Raw genomic sequence first — 27,620 nt, forward strand, 5'->3', positions numbered from 1 at the left:
AGGCAAAAATGTAGTTATTTGGTCATAACAAAAAGTGATTTGCATGGTGGAAGAAGAACAGCGCATTCCACGAAAAACACCTGCTACCTACTGTCAAATTTGGTAGAGGTTCCATCATGCTGTGGGGCTGTGTGACTAGTTCAGGGACTGGGGCCCTTGTTAAAGTCAAGAGACAGATGAATTTAACCCAATATTAACAAATTCTTCAGGATAATGTTCAAGCATCAGTCACAAAGTTGAAGTTACACAGGGGTTGGATATTCCAACATGACAATGACCCTAAACACACTTGGAAATCTACAAAGACATTTATGCAGAGGGAGAAGTACAATATTCTGGAATGGCCGTCACAGTCACCCGACTGGAATATCATCAAAAATCTATGGGATGATTTGAAGCAGGCTGTCCATGCTCAGCAGCCATCAAATTTAACTGAACTGGAGAGATTTTGTATGGACAAAAATACCACCATCCAGAATCCAGACACTCATCAAAGGCTATAGGAGGCGTCTAGAGGCTGTTACATTTGCAAAAGGAGACTCAACTAAGTATTGATGTAATATCTCTGTTGCGTGCCCAAATTTATGCACCTGTCTAAATTTGTTAAGATGTACATTTTCTGTTAATTCAATAAACTTGTTGTCACTGCTGAAACACTACTGTTTCCATAAGGCATGTTATATATTAAAAGGAAGTTGCTACTTTGAAAGCTCAGCCAATGATAAACAAAACTCCAAAGAATTAAGAGGGGTTCCCAAACTTTTTCATATGACTGTGTGTATATATATACTGTATATATATATATATATATATATATATATATATATATATATATATATATAAAAACCATGTAGTATGTCATATTTTTTTCTCTGATTAAAGTGACACTGCATGTATAATAAAATCTGAAAGATTATTTTTTAACATTCAAAGGGTGATCTCTAAATATTTAATCCTTCATTCTATACTCACCATGATATTCATGAATACAGGTAATTCCGAAGCTAACACTTGCACAAAATGCAAAATAAAAAATACCGCACAGAAGCACAGAAAAGTGTAATATAGTGTAGTACATAAAGTTTCAACAAGAATATCACTTTAATTTAATTTTTTGTGCTGTTCTTACTTGCATATATTGGCCTAGTGTTGCTACATACTTTGGCCTCTTTTTAAATGTGTAATGTAATTCTGCTCAGGTGACTTCTACTTGGATCACACTTTATCCTGGAATGAATTTTACACAAGAAGATGTAGATATGAACCATGTCTGGTACTTTCATACAGTAATTCTTGGATGCAAAGGGCACGACAGCTTCCGCTTTATGATAACAGATGGGGAGCACACATCAGCTTCAGAAATTTTCTATATATCAGTTCAAAATCTTGAGAAAGGTAAGAGAAACCCTTATGATTCATATTAACTATATTTTTTTCACTCACTCCAAACATGCTGTTATGTACGGTATATAGAAAAATGTTTTTTTTACACATTTGTAATCTAGTTACTTAAAATGAAAGTATGATTTTGTATGAAAAGATGAGAAAAAAATCGCAATGATTTACAGAAAATATGCAATTCAGTTTCTGATGCATTCATGCTTTTTGATCTTTAGTCTTGTCTTTTTGGAGGGGTTGGCCATTTCATACCATATTGATTTTGCTATAGCTTATTTATAGATGTTGGCATGTTCTATTGCTCTCTCTAAACCATTGCTCTATCTAACAATTTCAGTGTAGTGCCCATGGGGAAATTTACTTTTTGGAATACCTCATGAATGTGTTTCATGGATGTAGAATGGCCAGAAATGTTATTAAACATGTGCACTGTATACATCCCAGAGCCAAATGGGGTAGCTTGTAATCCATTTGCATTATGCTGAAATAGATGAGTATAAGATATCTGCAGCTATTCTAATAATGCTAATAAACTAAAATAACACGAAACAACATTCCTCTGTTCTTTTTTCTTTCCTAAATAGCAGTTATAACTGTTATTATTATATGCAAAAACAGTAGAAGATTCCAATGTGACATTTTTAACAAGAACACTGAAATTTCTGAACAATACAAATAATTATTATTCAGCCATTATACAAATGAAAATAATAAAGTCACATGCGCTGTCACTCAATCTTGAATACGAAAGCTAATTGTGATGAGGACTCCCGTGAACGCGAGTGTTTCATTTCTGTAGAATTTAGCCAGGTGTCTGTAATTTATTGAATGTGGGTTTATGGAATGGAGTCCCTGCCAGTGAGAAATTGGCACAGAGACTCAGGGACAGCTAATTCTCTGGGGTTCTCCCTGGCAAAATTCTTTGTTGATTTCTATTGCTCCTGTGCTCATAACTACTCAGAACTCAGAGTGCCATCTGCAAACTGTGATTCATAAACACTTTGTCAGCCTGCCATGTACCCTGACATCATAAAAAACAAGAAGCGACATTGTAATAAAGAGAGGTGGTGCTGCAGCCTACCAATTAAATGCATCTAATTTATTTCTGTTACAGCTGAGGCTTTATTTATTAGTAAACAGCTGCATTTGTTATACTTTTGGCCAGATGAGTGCCTACTGGCACATCAGTTAATCCATTAATTGAAAATAATCATCAGTGTGCTTTGTGCACCATAGAAAAAAAAGAGAACAAAAAAAGGTCTCCAAAATTATAATAATAAAAATAAAAATGCTATTGGTCCTTCACAGTGAGAGAGGGTTCTTGTTCTATTCATACCAAAGAATTCAGCCTAGCCTACATGGGAACAGTCGAGTACATCACTAACCATCTATCTGGTCCTGCTCATTCATATACACAGCTCTACTTGCAAAAACAACACGTGCTTAGTTTGGGTCCTGGAATAGCTTGCAGTTCTGCTCTACTTAATCTGTAATTTCATGTCTGTCTTCATGTCCTCCCACTCTTTCTGTTGAAAAGCCTAAATGATGATGGCTGACAATACGCAATCAACCATATTTTTATAGTTATTTTTAAAGGTTTTTATCCACACTTAGCAAAACACTAAAATGTATGTACAATAAAAATTACATTTGACTTGCAACATTGCTTGGCAGATTTTAGAGCTCCCAAAAGCATAATTTCTAATTTCATAAATATTGTATATTGCTCAAAATTTCTTTTTTTTAAATCTTACAACACAGGGACAAAAAAGTACCCCCTGAGAATGCAAATTAAAGTAGACCACCATTTAGCAAATCATACACAAACATATACAGTACATACACATACACAAACTCGCATACATACACAAAATAGACCTTGAGATTACTGTAGCCTTGGATGTAATGTTTCAAAACTTAAAAGATTGTATCCATAACTCACCAAATGTCATGAGGAGGTGCTTTATCCTGAGCCTTCCACAAAGGGAGCAGAATCAACCATGTATATTGGAGCAGGCACTCAATGAGCAGTCCATCAAAGGCAGAAAAGTAAAATAAATGTGTATTTATTTTGTTCCAGCAAATAGAGGCAACCTTAAGAGTTTCGTGTTAATGAACACTAAGGGACAGATTAACTAAGGTCCGATCCACCTACGTTTGAAGATGAATTAGACTATTCACCACCTATAACCTGCCGAGTTTATGTACTGTGGAAGTCAATGGCAGAGGTCTGTTGAACCATTTGAAGATGTTAATAGCGTTCATCACTTTTCAGGGCTTTTCGGGGGTTTTTTGGAGTAAAACTCAGTTGGAATTCCAATTCGAATTAAGAATCAAATTTTCTAGTCGCCCCCCCCAACCTCTCAGAATCGAATATTTACCATTCAAGTTTTTTCTTAAATAAGCTACCATTCAAGTTTATTCGAGTTTATTCGAGTTAACTTAACTCTAAAATTCTACCTTTATTAAATAACACCCTAATTCATAGGCTACTCACTGAGTTCCTGTACCAACTAACATGACTGGATATGTTTGCCCAAGACAATGTAATCTACTGGCACAATATCACCATTGTGTTGCTTCAATGGAAAGCATTATTCTTCAAGTCATAAAGAAGTGCCTCTTGCCCTTTGTTCTTTTCTATGATTGCCCTTAAACTTAAATCATATCACGTCCCCTATCAAGCAGAGTTTATGCAGAGAAATCAATCCAAACTTTAATAGTCTTTCCTCAAAAATGAATTGTTCATTTTACCTGTTTAGTTTTCTGCCTTGGCACAATTTCCAGCTCATTAATATCCTTATTAAGACTGTGGCCCAAAACTGCACTGTATACTCAAGACAATGACTTACCAAGGATTTTCCCCCTCCTCAAGCCAAAGCCAATCTACCTAGACTTGTACAGTCTGCTGTCCAACAAAATACTCAAATACTTCTCAATGAAGGTAGCCTACAACACACTTCTATTTAATATGATTCATATTTTTCCCCAAGTGCCTTACTTTGCATTTATCAGCACTAAAGCTCATTTGCTTCCCAATTTTTAGCAATTTAGCCAAATCTCAAACATATCAGGGGTCTTTTATAAAGACAACTACAGTGCACAAAGTTGGCTATTGGAGGCTACACGGTGCTATTTATTTGTTGTTTTTAGTTAATAAATTGCTTATGAAAAAACATTTGTGTGTAATGGTCATAGGCTGTGTGACATAATTTGAAAAGCAAAATCTAATAAGATTTGAGTGAGAGAGATTTTCTTGACAATAATAAAACTATATTATAATTCATTATATTGTATTTTTTACAATTACAGATTTAATTGATATGGTTAAAATCAGTGTTAATACCAGTAAAAAGAACTAGAAGATTCACACTGTGCTCCAGTGTTTCACCAACCTTGTGTTAATGTGGATCTGTGTTGATAGACCTTACAGCTAACATGATTATTCTAAAACAGCCACATATCTATGAGATTGTTCCCTTGCTCCCCTTTTTCTAGGTATACTGTAGATTGGGTTCTCAGCTAATGGCTGTGCACAGCAGTGTATAGCTCCAGGCAGAGCTCTGCTGAGTTTATTGGGTTGTGCCCATCCATTTCAGCTGGCTTTAAAGGTTTTAAGGTAGTGAGTCTGGCCAAGCACAGCTTGCAGCTTTCCTTGTTGTGTGTCCATTGTCACATTTAAAATAATTAGGAATCCACTGCCCAGTTGAATAAACAGTGCCACCAAATATGGCTATCTGCTTCACTATATTGTGGCTTGGAAGCAAGAATGCATAAAGGGACATGAATAAAAAATACTAGTAGCTAATACATAAAAAATAAAATGTTTCCACAGTAAGATATATACGTTCAGTTTTGTGTGTATTGTTAATATGTTACAAAACAGATACAAAACACTGTAATAAAATGCCTTTATAGTGTATCCTACCATTTTAAATTACAGGACTGAAAAGGATAACTGCATCACATGGCCATTGGGGTTAACATTCATTTTGGTCTAAGCCTTTGTACTTGACAACATTATCATAAAAGACTGCAAGCTATAGTTTTGCTGATATCCAAGAATTTCAATAACTATTGACCCCATTAAAGGGCTTTCAGGCAGGGACCCACAATAACTTATTTGGGTCCCCCTAGTTGAGTCAGTACCATAGTCTATCAGTACAGACACAAATATAAAACAGATGACATTATTGAGAACAAAAAAATCAGCAGACTAGTAGCAAAAATACTAATTAGTAGATTAATTGTATCAGTGGAGGTTTACATTTTTGTTTGGGTGGGCTACCAATAGAAGGCTTTCCATGAGGGTGCTTATTACTACATACTTATACAGGTATGGGGCCTGTTATCCAGAATGCTCGGGACCTGGTGTTTTCCGGATAAGTTATCTTTCAATAGTTTGGATCTACATACCTTATATAGTCTACTAAAAAATAATTTAAACATTAAATAAACCCAACAGGTTTTTGCCTTCAATAAGGATTAATTATATCTTAATTAGAATCAAGTACAATGTACTGTTATTATTACAGAGAAAAAGGAAATCATTTTTAAAAATTTGAATTATTTGATTATAATGGAGTCTATGGGAGATGGTCATCCTGTAAGTCGGAGCTTTCTGGATAATGGGTTTCTGGATCACGGATCTCATACTTGTATATGGCAGGCAGTTTTTGGTGAGCCTAAACCTTTATTAATATATGCCTATGTCTGTTATACCTCAAAACAGCTCAATCAACTATCAGAGTTAAGCAAATCTGCTTTTTCTGCATTGCTTTCCGCATAAAAATCAGAAACATGTTCAGAAAGAAGTGCAGAACATGAAAACACTCTCCATGTCTTACAGGAACAACTACATGTATAGTCCACCAACTTAGTTCCTTGGTAATGTAGCTGCTGTATATACATTGATAAAATACATGTTGTATAATGTCCTATTAGTCAATATGGTCAATGAACTGAAAAGGTTAAAAAAGCTGAGTGACAAACATTTCCAGATCTATCAAGACACAGCCTTTTGGCATTAGAAATCTGATCTGGAGTCTTCTCCCAGTGGGTCTAGATAGACTCAATGTAACCTGGTTGTTGACCCTTGGGCTACGCAATTATCTAAGCCAAAATTGGTCAAGCAAAAATCAGACAACGATTTGGTTGTTGGGTGACCAGCTAGTTTAACTGGTTAGGAAAGAAATCAGCTTGCTTGGTCTCTATCAAGTTCCTTTGCACCGGTTACCATTTGTGATCTGAGCTCTGCCAACTACTTATGCGCAATATGTGGCAGCTCCTGACAAAACCTGGAATGCTATCATAAAAATTAAAAAAAATCTGTGTGTCTAACAATATTGGAGGTAGGTTCAACTCAAAAGCATATACCATGGCTAATCTCATGGAAACATCATTGTCCTCCAAGGACCTTGCCTTGGTTGGATCTGTGATCTATGCTGCTTGTTGCCATATAAATAAACACATGGCATAGATCAAAGACCTGAATAGAAACATAAAGTCAATGGCATTGGCACTTTGGTCTTTTTGTGTGGCTGTCAATTTTGATGGCAATAACATTCTTAATATCTTTTGAGTTTATTTACAACTACCTCTTTTGTGGTCTACAAAGTTGTTACACAGTTTCCGTCAAACACATTTGTACACAAGGACAACCTGTGCCTTTTCTTGGGCATGATTGTGCAAGGTTTGTAGCAAAGCAGTGCACTTGCAAAAGCCTACTTGCATTAATACTTTATGTTGAACCATCACATTCACCTCCATAAGTTGGGAGGTAGTAGGTGGCCAGTACATTACCCTACCATGCCCAACATAGAGTAAGGAAAGAGGGTTCCATGTGTTTTGTTTGACCTGCTTGTTCAATAAATCATGCAAAACATAGTCAAAAGATTGAAACTCACTTTGCATATTTAAATTGATGCATGGAATAGATGCATTTCTTTTACCTACAAATGAAAGAGAATTATGAATGTAAATAGTGCTTTTTATATGTCAGTACTGGAATAAGTGCTATGATTTAATTTGCAATTGCTCTAATGTTCTGAAAACCACAAGGAAATTTCAGTGGAAAAAATACAGATAACAGATAAATGCTATAAAGTAGTATATTTTTAATGACTGTGCCTCAAAGGGCCTAAATAGCCTGTGTCTTGTAATAAATTTCAGATTTGTTGCTGTTTGATATGTTATGCTTGTATTTGCTTAAACATGTTTAGTGCTGATGTACAGTATACATTATTTAATCTTGATGCTTGTCACAAGTTGGCTTCATAGCCGTATCATTGTAGGTGTAGGTGAACCACCTGTTCTGGTGTCATTAAATTGCACATTTCTTATTGTACATGTTATCATATAGGTACTGTAAATGATAGATGGCTGGCACCAAAGAGGATCTGAAATGCATGTCTAGTAAAGTCTGATTCTATTTCTCATCAGTGTCTGTTCATCTTTCCTCTACTCCCTGTTTTTCCATAGGTGACATTATACTATTCACCAGACCTATAACTTTAACAGAGGGTGACAGGGTGACCTTGATGACAGATGTTCTTATGGCTACAGATGGCACTGGCCAACCAGAGAAGCTGCTGTATGCCATCTCTGTGCCACCTGTGCACGGTCAGATTGAGTACATCAATTATCCCGGCGTGCCCATTTCCAGTTTCAGCCAGTTGGATGTTGCGGCCCAGAAGGTTTGCTACGTTCACGACAACAGTCACGACACTAGTAAGGATTTATTCAGGTGAGAAGGTTTCCTCTTCGGTCTTCTATATTTCTCCACCTCTGGATCTACAGGGTGTTGATGTGAATAGCAATGGTATTTATAATACATACTACTCTCTATATAATATTTGCCCTTGGAAGGTTACTAGCTATATTCTTCACTTTACTAATACAATAAATACCTTCAGTTGCTGCAAACTAACAAAATAATTGTTCCATGTTTAAGGATTCCCTATTTAAATATGACAGACAGCCCAGTCACAGTAAAAAAGATCCGCTTAAGGATCTTTAAAATGAAGGAAACTCAGGTTGTACCTTGTGTTAATTCATTGAGAAAACATTTAAAACAATTAAATTATATAAATATTGCACTGCTTATAATGTATATGCTCTTATACATATCATAAAGTATTGTGCATTTAGCCATGTGTATACTTTCAATCTGCTGTTTAGGTGCACACTGATGAACTGGAAGGATGCCTGCAGAACTATAGCTCCCAGTATCCTCCATTCAGCTTAGGCCAACTACTGTGCATGCAAAGCTACAGGTCTGTTTCACTGTAATTTTGTAGTCAAATTCAGCAGTCACTGAATACTGGAGCTATGCTAGTGTAGCCATCTGTTCATATAATCAGAATACCTTTCAAACGTTAAAAATGCTTAAATATTATAAATATGACATCTAGTTTAGTTTACAGTATATCATTAAACATGAGCCAGTAAAGCACTTTCAAACACAAAACATGCATTCAAATACAGAAGGCACTGTATGTACATACATATAACAGCATTGTAGCTGATACGACAGAGTCCTGCTGAACTGAGCTTTTAAGAGAAGAATTTGCAGGTCATGCAAGACTGATACCGACTTGGTCACTCAAGACCATGTCAAGGCCAAGCCAGGTGTGGGGCTCACCAGTATCCCATTGGGAAAAGATATGTTCGTCTCCAACAGCAGTTTTCATTGCAGCAAAATTTTTACATCCCTACAAATTAAATGGAAACACCTCTGATCCAACGCAGGGTGCATGAGCATTAATGTTGGTATCCTGTAGGATGCTCACATTTTGGGGCAGATTTATTAAGGGTCGAATTGTAAATTCAAATTCACATTTTCGAGTTGGATTTTTGGTCAAAACTCACAAATTTGAGCTAGGAATAGCCAAAACTCGAATTTGAACTTGCGATTTATCACAGCTGGACCTGCCGAGTTCATGTTGAAGTCAATGGCAGAGGTCCAGTGACCAATTTGAAGTTTTTAATAGCCTTCCTGATATTCAAGTTTTTTTCAGAGAAAAAATTCAATTTGAGTTTTTGGTTCAGTAATATTAGTTCGAGTTTTAGACATTCAAGTTTTTTCTTAAATAACCTCCCATTCGAGTTGTGAGTATATTCAAATTTATTAGAGTAAAAAAAAACTCACATAAACTCGAAATTCGACCTTTGATAAATCTGCTATAGACCATACACACAGGCAGACTTGTCAGATCATGAAGTAGTTTATTCCAGTACACAAGGATACAGCCTTAAGCATTTCATATCTCTCAGATACTTAATCATAGGCTTTGATAAATCTGCCCCTTAATGTTTAATGCTATTCAGATAGTGCCTAACAATTTGTATGTGGGTGCAGATAGCTAGTGGGTATAACAGGTGTTCCATTGTGAGTGTTAGGAGCAGGGTTTTCTTGGACCAAGTGAGTTACAATTTGCACATTTGTATAAAATGCAGATATAGCCTAGGCATGCTGTTGCATCAAGGTTGATATTAAGATGTTATGAGCACAATTCATATCTTTTGCATGGTGCATTAATGATACAGTCCGATAAATGAGGTCTGTATGTGTATTTAGAGTTTATATTTCTTATAATCCTGTCTTTTTTATGAGAACTGTATTTTGATCCTCAGTAAAATTCCTGTTTGTCTTTATCTCTGTAATCTGGTTAGTGCTTGCCCCTCAGTGATACCACTTGTAGGCATCTATTTTGGGAAGCAGTTATGTGTTCCTATTTGAGATAGCAATTGTATGGCAGTTTGCGAGAAAGCGTAATGACTTTTTTGTGAAGACACATTTTTGTTTCTCTGCACTTCAGTTTGTTTTTGTTTTACTCTTTCTCTGTGGCTTTTTTTAATGGGAACCTTGATTTTGCGTGCCCTTTGCTGTTAGGATCCGTTTGTATGGAGTCTTTCTTAATGAGTTTTTTCAGTTCTGTTTTGATAGGAGAGATCTATGTTTGTCTCTATGTTTAAATGATTGACTCATGTTAGTATTTGTTCTAATGTGCAGGTAGTATGCTTCTCTTTGCAAGTTTTAGCTTTGTCTGCTTATTTTAAATGATGACGGTGTTTCATTTAACGTATCTCTTTGTGAGGGTGGTGCCCATGTTCAGTTTCTCTCTCTCTGCGGGTGATGTCTGTCTGTTTGCATTTGTCTCTATGACTGATCTTATTAGTGTATGTCTTCAACTCTTGTTGGAGAGCTAGTTCTCTTTTATGTTCACTACGAATTAGATAACTGGTCTCTGTATGATTGTAAACATTTCAAGTTGAAGCAAATTAGGAATTATCATTTTTGTTTATGTATATGGTGTTTGCATGTTACACAAGTACCTGCCTCAGTGGAGGTTGCAGTCTGAAGTCCTTGCTGAGCATACACAACAAATACAATGATAATTTTCATCAGTAGCCATTTGATTAGCCTTTGAGTTTTTGAACTGTATATGGAGATTGGTCATAGTCAGAGGAGGACTAGATAGGCGCAGGGCGAGCATACAAATGCCAACTATTATGATGCCCTAATTGAAGTCACACCCAGGGTCCCCAGGGTAGCAAGGCAACAATACTATAATATGAATAAATGTAGAAACCCTTCACTACATTTAGTAGCTGCAGTCATGATCTATATCAGTGATCCCCAACCAGTAGCTCGCGAGCAACATGTTGCTCATCAACCCCTTGGATGTTGCTACATAGTGACGTCAGAGCAGGTGCTTATCTTTGAATTCCTGGCTTGGAGGCAAGTTTCGGTTGCATAAAAACCAGGACAAAACAACAGCAGGTTTGTTCCCATCACATGGCTGGTCAACCAAAATTCAAATTGTGGCATGGGTGCATATGCATGCAGGGCGTTGAAGCATGCTATAGTGCAGTTACACTTCTGTTAAAAATCATAACAAGAGTGCCCTTTTTTAATTCTTTTGTGCAGAACAAAGAATATTCTGCTACTGTTATCACTACCTGCTTCCAGCTTTATCATGCAAGCAAGTGAATGAACTGTGCCTGTTTTATGCAGCCATGCAGTGAATATGCAAGCTGCTCCACATTAATACATAAGCACAAGTGCAATTATAATCATCTCAGAAATGGCATTCAGTTAAGTACTTGTGGTTATTTATGTTGATCCACATAAATGCTAAGTAACAAACACCAGATTAAACAAAGTGTGGTGACCATATTTACAAATCTGCCCCAAGCTGTGTCACAATGCTGGCTGAATGACAGTTAAGAAATTGCTAGATTTTATGTATGCAGCATCGCCTTGGTAAATCAGCCCTATAATCTACCAGATTCCTAGGCTGATGGCACACCATGTGTATTGACTTCAATGGGAAACATGACTGGAACATTATTAGGTTAAAAAAAGTAAAACGCGAGGCAGCCGTTTTGGTGCTTCTCCGTTAATATAGGCATTGTAAGCAAAAAGAGCATTTATCAAAGGCAGGTAGGACTCTCTTTTTCTGATAATGGTTTGAGCATATTTACCATAAAGTGAATTTAGAGCTCAAGACAGTCTGCTAGAGTGAAATTCCTCCACTTTCTATACATTTTTATGGGATTTCTAAAGACCCTACCTATTAGGGTAGACTCCATGAGCAATGTTGTCGCGATCCAACGCGCTGCGACAAGTGACAATAATAAGGTAAGAGAATTGTCACATGGTGTTGCAGCGTCGATCCGACGCGACACGACTGTTGGATGCAGATGCAGCGTCTGCATCCAACAGTCAAATACTATTTGAATTTCACGCTGGCGCATAAACACTGAAGCGTGCTGCTGCGTGCGCCATGGGGGGAACATGACTCAGAGGAACAGGACGCACATGGCGGGCGCCCCTGCCTGAGGCACGGCGGGCGTCCCCGCTGCCCACAGTGTAAGCCACTAGACCACCAGGGTAACATATAGTTACACTTCCTAGCAAAACTTTGTTAATATACTTGCACTTACGTCAATTTAAATACGGCAGGTATATACAGGTCATATGTATAATGTAGTGATGCTGGAAGTGGCCACTTATTAAAAATGTCCAAGGAAGCAAAAAACATAACAAAAGAGATCCTCTATTGTCCTACACATGAGCCCACCTTAAAACAAATATGACATGAATTTCAAATGGTTAATGAAGTTTAAATAAGATATATTTAATAATTATAACTTGTAAATTTAATCCCACATTAATATATGAAAAAATGCCAGCAGTTTGTCTTTTTTAATGACTTTTTTGGAATACAGGATATGATGTAACTTCATCTCATCAATTTGCCTGACTTATAGACTTTATAGACTTTAGGGAAAAGTATAATTGACAATCCCCCACTTTGATAAATTTGTGTATTACCGATTGTTTGCCTTAGCAAAAATATGCCTGGCGAAACAGTATGAAACTTCTATAGCGCTGAGCTTTTTCACTAGAGAATTGTCTTATTCGCTTTTAATAAATCAGCGATGTCCCAGCGAATTGTAATTTTGGCGAATTTTGGCTAAAAAAATGTGCTTCGCACTATAGTAAATTTGCCTCTGTAAATATGCCCCTTAGTGTCTATATCTATAGCATATATTTACTAAACTGAACTTTACTTGTCTAACTTCAACAAAGTTCAAATTTATTAAAAATTCAAGTGCGCTATTATCGAAGAAATGTGGCAATTCCCTTGCTCCGCAACTGAGAATACTACAGAATAAATGACAGTTTATAACACCAAGCCAGGTAAACAGTATGAGCCAACCAGTTCATCTTATATGGACTGGGTGTCCATATAAGATGGATGGGTGGCCCTCTATATCTATCCAGGCCCCTCCTGAAAGTTTTTTTTTGTAAAAGATCAAACTCATGCTCTTTTACAAATATATCTGCTCCTGCAATCAGAAAGCATAAATGGCAGTGGGAATATCTCATTGCCAATAAATCTGTAAACATTGTAATTTCACAAGGATAAATGAGATGGTAGAGTGCAGTTGATTAACCAGCCAAGGTTGCATTCTTCTACGCAATTGTGAATTGTTGGCTAGTGATAATGGTTCCAGTCTGCACATTACATATGTTAAGCCATTCTAGCAATAGCTAGTATAGTATGCCACTGAACATAATATCATAAATAAATTTGCATTTTTTGTACCTTTTGCAGTTGTGCATCTCTTTTTTTAGAACAGGGGATGAGTGAGAACTAATTGATCTTCAGTTTTGTTCAGTGTTGTACAATGCAATACAATTTCCTTATAGGATAAGTATAGTAAACAATAAATAAAACACAAGGGCACGGAATTATTTTTGTAGAAATAATTGTTTTTTATTGAATGTTCAGACTCCTACACCTTTTGTGTATAATATGGCTGTCTGGCCTTAATGGTATGCTTATGATTAAGGAATCCATTCCCGAAACAGGAAAAGTGTACGAATTTTGCAGGTTACTGCAATAAATCTGCCTTCTTTTTACCAGAGTACTATCTGAATTCTTGTTAACTACAAGAGAGAAACTCTTGGCAGGCCAAATTGCCAGCTAATTGTGTTAGGGGTTGTAGTCTACAAATGTGCCATTCTTGCTTTACATTCCATTCTCAGAGCAACAAGATGTGTTTGTTTTATAGACATTATTGGTGATACTGAAAATAGCCACAGAGTATGTAAAAACGTAGAAGAATTGGGAAGGCAGAGAATCAGAATGTACAAACAAACCTTTGAATAGGTCGACCTATGTCCATGGAACTGGGAGGGTTGATATGAGGGTGAAGGGGTTGGAAATGGATGGTTAACTAATTGAGCGATACGCCAACATGCTAGCTTAACCGGCGGTTTGAGCCTTGACGCTGGAGCGCTTTATAGCCAGGCAGGTTGTTTTTCAGTGCATCTCATTTATGCTTAGAAACCTGGTCCCTTTTATGCAACCGGGAGGGGAGCAATGTGGGTGAAGGGGAGGTTTATTAATTGCACAATAAAGGGATTTCCTTTGACTACTGAAACAGTCGAGCTGAGTACTTGATATATTGGTGTTAACCCACTAGGTTGGTCTGAGACCCATTCTAGAGAGTACAATTATATACCATTAACCACATACCTATGCGGGTCTGAGACCCATTCTTAGACCACAGATTTATACCCTCAACCGCTTATTCCATCTCCCTGCTCTTCCCTTATTGTAATGCTTTACCTGGACTTTCATTTTATATATATCAGTAAAAGTTATGTTTTAAAGTTGATTCACAGAGTGATTTGATTGTGGGATGGGGTGCTGCAGCTTTATGGGTCAGTTCTTACTCTTACGTTTTTACATATGTAAAAATGTGGAAAATTACATTAAAGGTAGTTTGAGGCTTTCTATTGTATTTAATATATATAATATAAATACCTTTATTCTGCAGTTTTACAACTCCAATATTCTGACAATTTTTGCTTTTTTGAATAATATAGAGACATGAACAAGGAGTTTATCATTGGTGTCATTATGAACAGCCTGGGCTAACTCTTCCTCAGCTTCCACAAATAATGCATCATACAGGGTTCTGCACTGTTCTGACAGTTCCAAGCTAAGCACTGGACTCTGCATGCCCTAAATGTGCAAAGACAGATTACGTGCTAAGTATCTGAGAGGGATGGTGCCATCTGTACAGCATGTTCAGCACCCTTTGTTGGTTAATGTGAGAAGCAATCACATTAGACACCATAAAAGATTATCAACCTTAATGCACTTTCACCCTATAGCTAATGTGTCTGCTCTATAGCCATCACATTACAGAAAGGCCTAAACAGAGGCGGCAGCTGAACAGAAAAACAGGAAGACTTGGTATTGTGTCAAATTAATTTCTAGGGCTTGCATTAAATGGGTTAAAAATGCCTCATTATTCCCTAACACAGCTGAGGCTTCTCAAAATGTTTATCTTGTTTTGTAACTGGTACCTTCTGGTATATCCTTGTGCCAGCTTCCCGCTCCCTTACAGTTCCCTGCTATATTTCATTCTCACTATTTTTGGAATTGAGCTTCTGGTTCCAGGTGATTTAATAAATTGCTTTTTTGTTGTGTTCCTTTTAACTTACCCATCTGTTCAACACATGCGTAACTTCCAATCTGTCAGCGGTTTGCAGAAAGACAAACTGCCAGAACTGTACGCTTTTGACAACTTTGTTCCCAATTAGATTAGTGGTGATTTTAACAGATTTTTGGGCAAATGAAAAAAAAAAAATAGAGAATAAAAATAACACAGAAGGAAATAATATTAAGGCATCAGTTCAAAAATGCAATTAAGAAAAAACTCCCCTATTCAGTCAGCCATATTTTGAAAAAGAATCATGGGGGAAAGAAAACACTCTATTATATATATATATATATATATATATATATATATATATATATATATATATATATATATATATATATATGTAAATTTTTATTAATTCATTTTGATATCAGTGGTAAGAAAAGTCCAAGGTAAATCCTGATTTCTATGTACTGTCCATGGACAGAAGCCCCATGCCATTAAATCAATCCTTGAAAAAGGTCCCCCAAGAGGGAACGAAACATCGGATAAGATGCTGTTAATATGTGACAATGAAAGAGCATTCGTTCACAATCCACAAAGTTTGCTGGTCCATCATCTACGTATACAACAACAATTGATTGTGCACCCCTAGCTAATTAATTCCGTAAAGGAATTGTTCAGTATAAAAATAAAAACTGTGTAATATAGTTAGACAAAAATGTAATGTATAAAGGCTGTAGTGATTGGATATCTAACATAATAGCCACAACACTACTTCCTGCTTTGCAGCTCTCTTGGTTTCCACTGATTGGTTACCAGTCATTAACCAATCAGTAATTTAAGAAGGGGGAGCAGGGGTCATAACTGTTGCTTTTGAATCTGAGCTGTATGCTAAGGATCAACTGCAAACTCACAGAACAATTGTGTTCCATGTGGCCCCCCTTAAAGTCATTGACTTACATTTTTGGCTAACACTATATTAGAAACATTTTTTATTTTGCACAGCATATCTATTTACCTAGTTTTTATTTTTACACTGAACTGTTCTTTTAAAATAACAGGTGAACTTGGGTGCTGTATTAAGGGCAATACATTTTTGACCATTTCAACACACTTTAGTAAATGGAAGCATAAGTAATTTATTTGCAAGAGGACTCAAAACCAAGCCTCCAAAGAGGGGTCCATTGGATTATACACAAACACAGACTTTATCATATTGTTCTAAATTTTACTTTACATATTGCTGTACCTACAAATGTAGTGTTACATAGTCATAGTGTTACATAGTCATGGGTTTAGTGGTTTTATACTGGTTTGTATGAATGTGTGTTTTTATCTTCACCTCTCTCGTATCCCTAATTGGTTGTATTTATGTCTGTACTCTGATGCACAGCAATGCAGAATATGTTGACGTCTTCTAAATACTTAATAAAAAAACAATAGTAATAATACAATTACTTTGCCCTGAGTTTACACTGCTTACATTACTGCAACTTACTTTATGTGAAATATTCCAAAAAAAAGATCTCAATGCATATTTTAAAGATGATATAATATGGTTTCTCTATTTTTCTATTTAGTTTCACAGTAAGTAACGGTCTAACAGCAAAAGATGGCTTCCTGGAGTTTGTCATTATACAAACAGATCGAATTCCACCATCTTTAGTCAACAACAAGGCTATCAACATACTAGAAAGAGCAATAGTGGTTATTTCTTCAAATTACCTACAACTCATAGATCCAGACAGTCCTCTGGACAAACTAACCTATACTGTCACTGAATATCCACATCATGGACAGCTGTACCTGAAAGGAAACCCTCTCCAGCAGAGCCATTTCTCTCAGACTGATATAAACAACATGCATCTATCCTACAGACATTATGGAGGGGCTGCAGAGTTGGACCGGTTTTTATTTGTCGGTACGGACAACACCAACCAAGGTTTTTTGGTTGATGGTCAAATGAGAAAAAGTGCTGTGGCCTTTATTATACAGGCAAGTGAATTTTAAACCCTTAAAAATTGCAGGATGGAGTAAAAAGTTGCATAAATATTAGTTCATGTTTGACATGCCTTATTTATAGTTTCAGTAGGAAATTACCAAGTCATTCAACCCAAAGAACACTAGAATGGTTGACTTTACACTGACTTTCATCCCAAAATAGTTTCTGATATCCTCAATTGATGTCAATTTGTTGTTTTTGGCTGGAGACTAGACCTCATCATCTTCCTGCCATATGGAAAAGTGTAAGGGAATAGGTCCTACAGGAACTGTTTTCAAAAATATTATATAAGCATTTTTTTTGAAGTGTGAAATTCAACGTTACTTTCTACGTTTGTACTGTATATTTATTGCAGACTGCGAATTTCTTTCATCGGAAAAGCTCTCTGTTATGTCTAAATCATGCTGAGTCTAACAGAAAACACTGATTTAATTTAAAGCTCCTGTGATCTTACAACTTCTGAATTATCAACACTAAACTAGTCTTACTTTTCCATTGCATATAAAATATGGCAGAGTTTACAAATTATATGTCGCTTTATTTAGAATAGAATGTTTCCAAATTAGCTCTAGGTATAGTTGCCCACAACAACCAATCACGGATAGGGCTCATCTACTTTTTGAAAATAAACATGTTGCTTGCAATGCGTTATTTTTTCTGCAAACGTACGCCGCAAACTCTCCCTCACACTAAAAAAATCATTTAAAAAATACCAAAGATGTAGTTTTACAATAAAGGTATGGTATCTGATATCTGGAAACATGTTATCCAGAAAACTCCAAATTATGGGAAGGCTATCTCTCATAGAGTCCATTTTAAACAAATAATAATTGTTTTTAAATTTCTTTTTCTCTATTATAATAAAATACTGCCTTGTACTTGATAGTAACTAAGCAAAATCCATATTGGTGGCAAAACAATCCTATTCGGTTTATTTAATGTTTTGATCATTTTTTTTAGTAGACTTAAAGAATGGTGGTCAAAATAACAGAAAGACCCTTTATACAGAAAACCCCAGGTCTTGAGAATTCTGGATAACAGGTACTATACCATACTTTTTACAGATACTAAGGAGTTTTATATCCGTCATGATACACATATAACATTTAATATGCCTTCCAAATTAGTTTGGATTATATTACTCTCTGCATTTTACTCTCTCCAGAATATATTATATTTTACATAATACTGTCATATTTGTATAGTCCTAATGTAGTTATATGGTTATTGATAGATAGTAATGTTAAAATACTGATATGAATTTTCCCATACTCTATTTTTGTGGGAATAAATAGCTTTCTTTTCAGTTTCACATAATAATAGTTATTCAAGTGCTTGTGACATAACTCAGATAGGAAACAGTGAGGGTCATTTATTAACACTGGACAAATTTGCCCATGGGCAGTAACCAGTGGCAACCAATCAAATGGCTGCATTCATTCGTTCTGTTTACAGTTGGCTTTAAAAAGCTAATCACTGATTGGTTGCTATAGGTAACTGCCCATGGGCAAATTTGCCCAGTGTTGATAAAAGAGCCCAAGTATCTTTTGAACACATAAAAACTTTTGATTTTCTGCCCCCTAACTGCAAACATGTTTGGTTTCATATGCAAACACCCATCCTTGGTAATAGCAAACAAGAAATGCTATAGGCATACTACCATTTGAGGTTGATACCAACTTGGACTTTTGTGTTTACAAATCTCTTCTGCGGTGCGACAATGTCCCCGAACTGCCTTCCGTCTGCCTTTCGCCTGCTTGAATGAAGAATTGCCTGCGCTAATGCACTCGTGGCACTTCGATTTCCGAAGTTGCCCAAAGTTTCCTCATGAGGCAACTTCGGAAATTGAAGCACCGCGAGTGCATTAGTGCAGGCGATTCTTCATTCAAGCAGGTGGAAGGCAGATGGAAGGCAGTTCGGGGAGATTGTCGCCCCTGCAGAAGAGGTGATTAGTCGCCAGGCGACTAAATCTCCCCAAATCTGCCCGTCTGCCCCAACCCTTAAAAGACATTGCCTTTCAAGTTGATAACCACTTTTCTGAAAATAATAATTGTAAAAATGATAACCATACTTATTTACTATGATTAATATATGCAGAAATAAGAGTTATTTGTAACAATATTTTTAACACATACTGTAATTATTTTAACCCGAGTTCTCACTTGTACCAGGTGCACACGGTGAGGGCTACAGCTGCTTCTTTAAATGTGCCATTCACTCGGAACACTGTACTTGCTAAAGTGCTTACTGGGTAATTCTAAATTCACAGTCACCAGAGAGAGAGGCACCTCTGGCATAAGTTCAGAAGGCAGTGTTTTGGAAAGATTTGTTTGACCAGCTCCCTTGTGAGTGCAACTCCCACATCAAGGCTTATGAATCTTAAATAACTTAACTCCTATAATACTACTTGTTTGAGAAAAAATCTCACTCACAAAAATACACACACTTAGACATAATATGCTAAGTACCTAATCCATGAAAAATCACAGAAAATAAAATTAAAATATTTAATTTCCGGAATAAAGACCAGATAGTCAAAGAAGTCTTTATTTTAATTGAGCTATGTTCTCAAATGTAATTTGTTCCTTTTATCCCACTGAACAAATCCATCTGTTCAATTAGGCTAAATAATATTAGATGTGTAACTGCATATTACATATATCCATAACATCTAAAGGCATTTTGTGACATGGTTTTGGAAAAAGGCTTGTTATTTCAGAATATTTGTTGCACAAAGGGTTAAAAGGAATCCATCATTTTTACATTCCTGGCCTAGTTTACTAATCAGTTTTCAGGTAGGGAGACATCAGTTGGGACATGCAGAATGAAGTCTATGAAGCAGCTAATTAGTTGGACAATAGAATGGAGGTGAGTATCCCTGTGGATGTGCAAATGATCTGAGTCGGTAAAAAACTTTTGATAGGTCAGCATTTGCCATTGCTGTTACAAAGCTCTCCAGTTGCCGGAGCTGAAATGAATTGTATGCAAACATGATAAATTGGATTATATTGCTGGACAGTTTGTCACATCTTTACCTTTTGTATTTTTTATTTATAATATAGACTCACAGATCAGAAACCGAGAATAGCACAGGCATGCATTTGAAAGTTTTAATACTTTTACAGCTTAAAAAATGATGCTGTTTAGAGTGGGCCCCCCTCATCCCCTAGGGTTACTATGCAATGTATATGATTTGCCACTGATGATTAATTGTAATCCCAGCAGGAATGTTATTTTGATGTTTTGTTGTATGCACTGGAGGAGATTAAATATGGGTGTCAAAACGTCTTGTCTGTCATCAGTTTAATACAATGCTATGACCTCTTACAATACATATTACATGGGTTGTGCAGCTGATTCACAGGCCCACAAGGAAACAACTCCTAGAAATCAGCCAATAGCAGCCAATTCCCCTTTACATTAGAAAAAGCTTCAAAATATTGTATAAGTGAAATGTGGTTTTATATAAAACAAATACCAATTTTCATTTAAATATACTCATGTATATTCATACTGAATATATAAATAGATATTCATACTCTTGCATTGCCATTTTAATGTGTATCTTCTCTTTAAGTAGATAGAGCACCTGGATAACTTACCCCCCAAGCTACTTATCAAGGAGAGCCCTTCTATAGTCGAGAATACAAAGGATGGAAGAGCAATGATCCATATTACAGCTAGGAACTTAAAAGCAACAGATTCTGACAGCAAAGATGAAGACCTTAAATTTGTAATCCTGAGATCTCCATATTTTGGGCATTTAGAAAATGCTAAAACAGGTATTAACATCTGCTTGTCCTAACTCTTCTTCTCCTCTCCTTTGTAAACACACTCTCTCTACAGAGGGAAAGTAAAAACTATAAAATGAATATCATCAAAAGGCAAAAAGTTACATTTGCATAAACACAATACTTGGGGGCAGTCTGGATACAAATTTACCAGGGGGCAGATTTACTAGCAATCAAATTTTGACTTTTTCCACGAATCTCTAAAAATTTGTGGGTTTTTTTTTTATAAAAAAAGCTCTTAAAATTTTAGATTTATTAAATCTCTATTACAAAACTTTGCCATTCCGAAGTAACTGTATATATAAGAATTCTAGTAATTCCAGTGCACTGGAGACATAAAATAAGGCATTGAGTACCCTGGCATTAGTGGAATTCTAAGATGGTGAAAACCATTCTAACCTATGATCAAAGTAGTTGCAATTTGAAAGTCATGTTGAACTCACAATGTAAGCTTATGGAAAACATGCAAGTCAAGAACAATTTTCTAAAGTTTTTTTGAACAAGAAAAGTATATGTGAAATATAACTTCCTGAAAAAGCATAATTTGTCACCTGCTAAGAAAGAGCGAGGAACTGAATTTTCCCTTGTAATCTGAAAGAGTTCCAGTAACATTTTGAGCTTTCAGAGCAGGGTGTATTTTTTTTGATACTCATGCGATTATTACTCATGTCTTAGAAGACGCATAGCAAAAACAACGATGCATTATCTTAATGACTCAAGGATGAATTTTCTGAATTTACTGCACAGTAACTGTAAAGAAAGTACCTGGTGGTCTAGTGGGGGTGCAACGGGGACGCCCGCGTGATGCCGATGCATATCCACCCGCGTCCAAAAGTCCGCGACACGTGACGTCAAATATTTTTTTCAAATATTGAAAGGGCTCACACACGAGTGCTCATTGCCCAATGTAGGTCTATTCTCATAGTTCCTGGGTGCGTTTATATTGTATTCTCTCTAGTTTTTAACCCTGTCTGACCCTGACCAAGCCTTGTCTGCTGCTCGTCCTGATCTTTGGCCTCTATCTTGACTACTCTTTCGGATCCTGTCTATTACCGCTTACAGTGTATCAGCCTTGCCTGTGACCTTGGCTATGCTCCTGCCTTCCGATTGTGTGCTGTACTTTCCTGATTGGTAGAGACCCGACCGTTCCCTTACCACGCTCCTACTCTCTGTTCCTGTTTACACATACAGTTCCCTTGCTCGCCCAGAACTCTCTCCCTTGTTCTCCCGCATTAAGACCCGGTGGCATCTGAATAGTGGAGGGCTCCACCCGAAGCCAAAGGCGGCTGCTACAGGTAGATGAGCTGGCTTGTCCTGGGTTTGGGACTCCATAAGTCACAGTAACTTTAAATAGCAAAATAAATAGAATACAAAACTGCTTGCCTTCAGCAATGTTGTATTTATGAGGAGTGTGGGAGGCATGTAGAAGTTCCCCTCCAGCCCCCTAATGTGTACAATTATTCAGACATGCCAGCTAAGAAGCAGCAGAAGGTGCTGGCCACAGCAGAATTCTATCCTTACAAACCTGCCCTGTGATTGGCAGAAAGGACAGAGCTGCCTTTGCCCCCTGATGCAGTGGTTTTTCCTGCATGAGGTGCAGACTGCAGGCAGACTGGGGGAAGAAAATAAAATTACTATAGATACATTTAAGTAGAATAGTGGTAAGAATGGTTGCTGAAGTAGAAACAAAACTAAACCAACAATTTAGCATAAAGTTTTTTTTTAATTAGTGACAGTATTTCTTCAAATTATTCAGATCCAGAAAACCATCCACATATGTACACAGAATTGTTAACCTGGTTTCCACAACTTGCTGATTTAATAAGTCTAATGTACACATCTATACAACTTGTGGTTGTTTTGGAAGACTTGTATCTGCTTGTGTGAATCATTTCAACTCTGTACAATAAACTGATGTAACCTTTCCAACGCTGTATTTTGTAGGTGGATTTGTGGGGACTATATTTACTCAAAGGGAGATAAATCAGAGAGCTATTCGATACATCATAAATCCCTCGGTTGAAGTGAATTCAGACAGCTTTGAATTTAAAATCTCTGATCCAGCAGGAAATGAAATTCTTTCAGAAACGTATGTATTTTACCACTACAAGAAAATACCATTTTAAACTTTTGAGCACAAATGGGGAAAATAAAAATAATTTTGTTCAATGCACAGCAAAGCCATTCACTTAGCAAAGTTCTATGTGCTAATGTAGGTTTCTTGCATTAACAGATGGACGGCCAAATTACACTAGTTTGTTAGGTCGGTTTATAGACTAAATATGCAGATTGGGATCCTTGGTCTTCCTATGCTGCATTTGTCCATACATAAGCACTGGCTCAATTGCAATCAACCATTCTGTAAATTGTGATTCTCCGAGGACCGATACTTCTAACAATGTTTTTTTACAATGGGTATGGCCAAACTAGTGCACTTAACTTTATTTTTTGTCCACCTTCAGATTTCACAAAATGTACCAATTTCTCCATGTTCGCATGCCAGTGAGATCTTATTAACATAGGTGCTAATATTAATCAGTGCAGCTTCCCAAAGCAACCATCTGCAATTACTTTTGATCAGTCTATTTAAAGGGATACTAACAACAATGGTAGAGTGCTTCCACCCCTGATCATGTACCCTTTGTGGTACCAGGTGCTACACCGGAGGACCCACTCCTGCCATACGGGTCATACAAGTACATAGAAAAATTCCAGTGGCACACTGAATGTTGAAACATTCAGTGTGCCACTGGAATTTTTCTATTTAAAGGGATACTGTCATGGGAAAACATGTTTTTTTCCCCCAAAATGCTCAGTTAATAGAGCTGCTCCTGCAGACTTCTGCACAGAAATCTGTTTTTAAAAAGAGCAAAATTATTTTTTATATTTAATTTTGAAATCTGACATGGGGGCTAGACATATTGTCAGTTTCCCCAGATGCCCCCAGTCACGTGCTCTGATAAACTTCAGTCACTTATTATTGCAGCACTGCAAGTTAGAGTGATATAACCCTCCTCCCTCCCCCCCCCCCCAGTAGCCCATCAGCAGAACAATGGGAAAATAACCAGATAACAGCTCCCTGGTAGATAGTTTATAAGAACATCACTCAATCGTATAAACCCATTTTCCACTGCAACCGCATTCAGTTACATTGAGTAGGAGAAACAATAGCCTGTCCGAAAGCAGTTCCATAGTGCAGCACCAGCTCTTTCTGAAAACTCGTGACAAGGTAAATCTGAAATGGCTGCCTACACACCAATATTATAACTAAAAAGAATACACTTGCTGGTTCAGGAATGAAATTTTATATTGTAGCGTTTATTATTTGCAGTGTAAACAGTGTAATTTAGGAATAAAAACTACACCGTAAAAATCATGAAACCCTTTAAAATTGGAAAATGAATACTAAGTTCTGTCAGGTTGCTTTGGGTAACTGGTGCAACTTAGCATCTATGTTATTAAACTACAGTAAGCACAATACCACTTTTAGCATATATTTACTTAATGTTTTTCATGTAACTAGCTGAGTGTTAGAATACTTAAATACTACAAATTTTGCCATGCCAACTATTTTGTTACCTGCACAGGGACGAGTGAAAGAGCTTCTATCACTTTCAATTTGCAATTCAGCATTAGTGTCTCTTGCCACAGCTAAGGACTGGCACATTTGCCTTAGTTTACACATATGCCTACAAATATACTCAGCTTGAGTTTTTTTTAGATGATTTAGGTTGGGGTGCTTTTAAATGGCAAACTTCCTAACATGCCACAATCTTGTTTTTTTTAGATTTGAACTGAAATGGTCTGTTATACAACTGTCTCAGCTCCACTACCGCACATGTGAAAATGTTGGAACATTCGGTGTAAAGTTAATTCGAACGGGCAGTAGTAAAGATCCAGCATTTGTTGGCATAAAGGTGTGTGATTCATCTTTGGAATAATCTAACCATAACCAAACAATTTTATTTGTATAAAAGATCTGAGCACACTCTTTGATTTTTTTATATTCAGTCATCCTGACCATATACAGGTAATTTCTTGCTAACCAAAATACTGCCAATTTAACTGCAATATTGCTAGGCAAGTTTATCTGATCCAATGGGTCACACCATGAGCCAAGCAATGCCAGAGGGAGGTGGGACCACCTAAATATTAATCAGTTTATGCCAGCTGTTATTTCCTATGAGCCCCAAGTGGTATATTCAGAAATGGTAGACTGCCGGCTTTGTTGCAAAAAGTCTTTTGTTACAGAAAGTACATTAAAATGAATGCACAAATTAATAATAGCATATATTAGCATTGCTTCTGAAAAGAAGTGATATACTTTTTTTTTAATTATACATAATTGCCATGAATGTTTTGGTTTTGGAGCATTTCCACTGTTATATATAAATAGACCATATATAGATATGGTATATCTACATTCCAAAACTGTTAAATAGCAAGAAATAAGACATGTAATTGTATACACAATTGTGACAAACTCCAGCACACTCGCTATCAGCACTCCAAAAATAATAATCATTCCAGATATGTTCATTGTGAGTTAAAAAAAAATCTCTCTGCTTTTACAACTTTCATCAAAATTGATGTGTATGTTTTTAGCCTGATTTATAGTCAATCAATGTTTCAAATGATGCTGCAATTCATCTGTAATTGCACTATTCAGCCTGTGGCAGGATCACATATACTGAATCAGACATGGAAAATGTCTCCTCCATTACACTTTTTGGGAGCTCGGCTCCATTACATGGGCTTTTGCATAATACAAGGAAACACATTCAAATGCGTTTTTAAATATGTTTAAGACAGATATTCATATTGCCAAGAATAAATAAAGGTATAATAACTAAAATATCCACTGGACATTCTAATAAAATAATCAATGTTCAAGACTTTGTCTATTTTACCCCTACACCCTTATAATTTCACAAAAGAAAATGTTGTATTTTACTTTCTGCTTTAGAAAAGAAAGCAGAGCTCCTTACTTAGGTGCAGATTTATCAAGGGTCGCATTGAAAATTCTAAGTAAAAAAATTTAAATTTTATTTTTGTATTCTTCAACTAGGGAATAGTCCAAATTCGATTAGAATTTTAAAAAGACATTGAAAATTTGAATATTGAAACTTATCATGTATTGTCTCTTTAAAACTTCAACTTTGACCATTCGCCATCTAAAACCTGCCAAATTGCTGTTTTAGCCTACGGGGGACCTCCTAGAACCTTTGAAAAATCTAAGTTTTCTCTTTGAAATTACTTTGAATCAAATTTGATCGAATACGATCTTACTTAGATTCGAACGATCAAATACAGCCTATTCATCAGCAGAAGAAAAAAAATTGATTATTTTAATAATTTTCGGTTGATCTTTTTTTTATTCGAATTTCGAAAAAAACTCCCATTACTTCGAAATTTGAACCTTGATAAATCTGCCCCTTAGTGTTTGGAGACATGAAACCATTAAAATATGTAATTAGCAATTATTACAAGTAGAAACCATGCAAATAAGTATATTTACAAATGCAATAAGTAAATAAGTCAAAAAGAGCTTAATATTTATTATATATATATATTATATATAATATTTATTATATATTGCCAATGCTGTTGTATTGTATTAAACAATACAATAGCATTGGCAATATATACGTGGTATGAATTCAGACAACACTCAAGTAAATATAAAGTAGAATTATCTTATCCCTAAAATACAAATGGGCCCCTTTTTTAACATAGCAAAAGAAAATATATTTTATGTAGTATGGCTATTTTAAAAAGAGTGGGACCTATATGGGGATTTTTATACATAGGGTCCTAGGACATGTCTCCACCAAGAGATTCGTTAACAAAGAAATACTGCCAATAGTGCCTCTTGCAAACTTCCATTATATATGACCTGCATGACAGGGAAGAATCACTAGGCAGGCAGTTTGAAAGATTTGGTATGTGAGAGGGGCTGTTGAAATTACATTTACCCCACTGGAATTATGTTAGCTTATGTGGAACCAGAAAGTGGGGAACATTGAGTGACTTATTTGCGAGTTTCAAAAAAGCTATCCTTTGTACTATTGCCATACAGCAGTATACTAGTGCCCACTATTTTATTATTTTTATAAACATGTATTTATATCGAGCCAAACCCCGTGTATATAAGTGCTGTACAATAGATGGGTGTATACATCAAGCATACAGATTGCATACAAAAATACATCTGATACAAGAGTTAAAGAGGGTCCTGCTCAATAGAGCTTACAATCTAAAAGGAATATATTTATAGTCAGGTCTGAGGTATTGTAGAACCCCATGAAATTTAGGAATTAAATCTGTGTGAGCCAGCTATAATATTTATTACAACTGTGAAACAATACAGAGCGCCTTTGCATACCTTTTTTGTGGAGGTTTTGCAAAATTCAAATATTCACTATAAATTGAAAGAAGCAAAGAAAGCGAACTCC

The 27,620-nt window shown here is 36.2% G+C and overlaps 1 protein-coding gene across 1 annotated transcript in view; it reads left to right on the top strand.

Annotated features, from left to right (window-relative positions):
* The window catches only part of frem1l.L (FRAS1 related extracellular matrix 1 like L homeolog), a 100,548-nt gene that overhangs the window by 50,609 nt on the left and 22,319 nt on the right, over positions 1 to 27,620 (top strand). The window contains exons 23-28 of the mRNA XM_018258268.2: positions 1,200 to 1,395; positions 7,879 to 8,143; positions 16,953 to 17,367; positions 20,955 to 21,156; positions 23,110 to 23,254; positions 24,953 to 25,082. Coding sequence (XP_018113757.1) covers positions 1,200 to 1,395; positions 7,879 to 8,143; positions 16,953 to 17,367; positions 20,955 to 21,156; positions 23,110 to 23,254; positions 24,953 to 25,082 — 1,353 coding nt within the window. The remainder of the gene's footprint in view (positions 1 to 1,199; positions 1,396 to 7,878; positions 8,144 to 16,952; positions 17,368 to 20,954; positions 21,157 to 23,109; positions 23,255 to 24,952; positions 25,083 to 27,620) is intronic.

Source organism: Xenopus laevis, chromosome 4L, assembly GCF_017654675.1.
Source record: "Xenopus laevis strain J_2021 chromosome 4L, Xenopus_laevis_v10.1, whole genome shotgun sequence".
NCBI lineage: Eukaryota > Metazoa > Chordata > Amphibia > Anura > Pipidae > Xenopus > Xenopus laevis.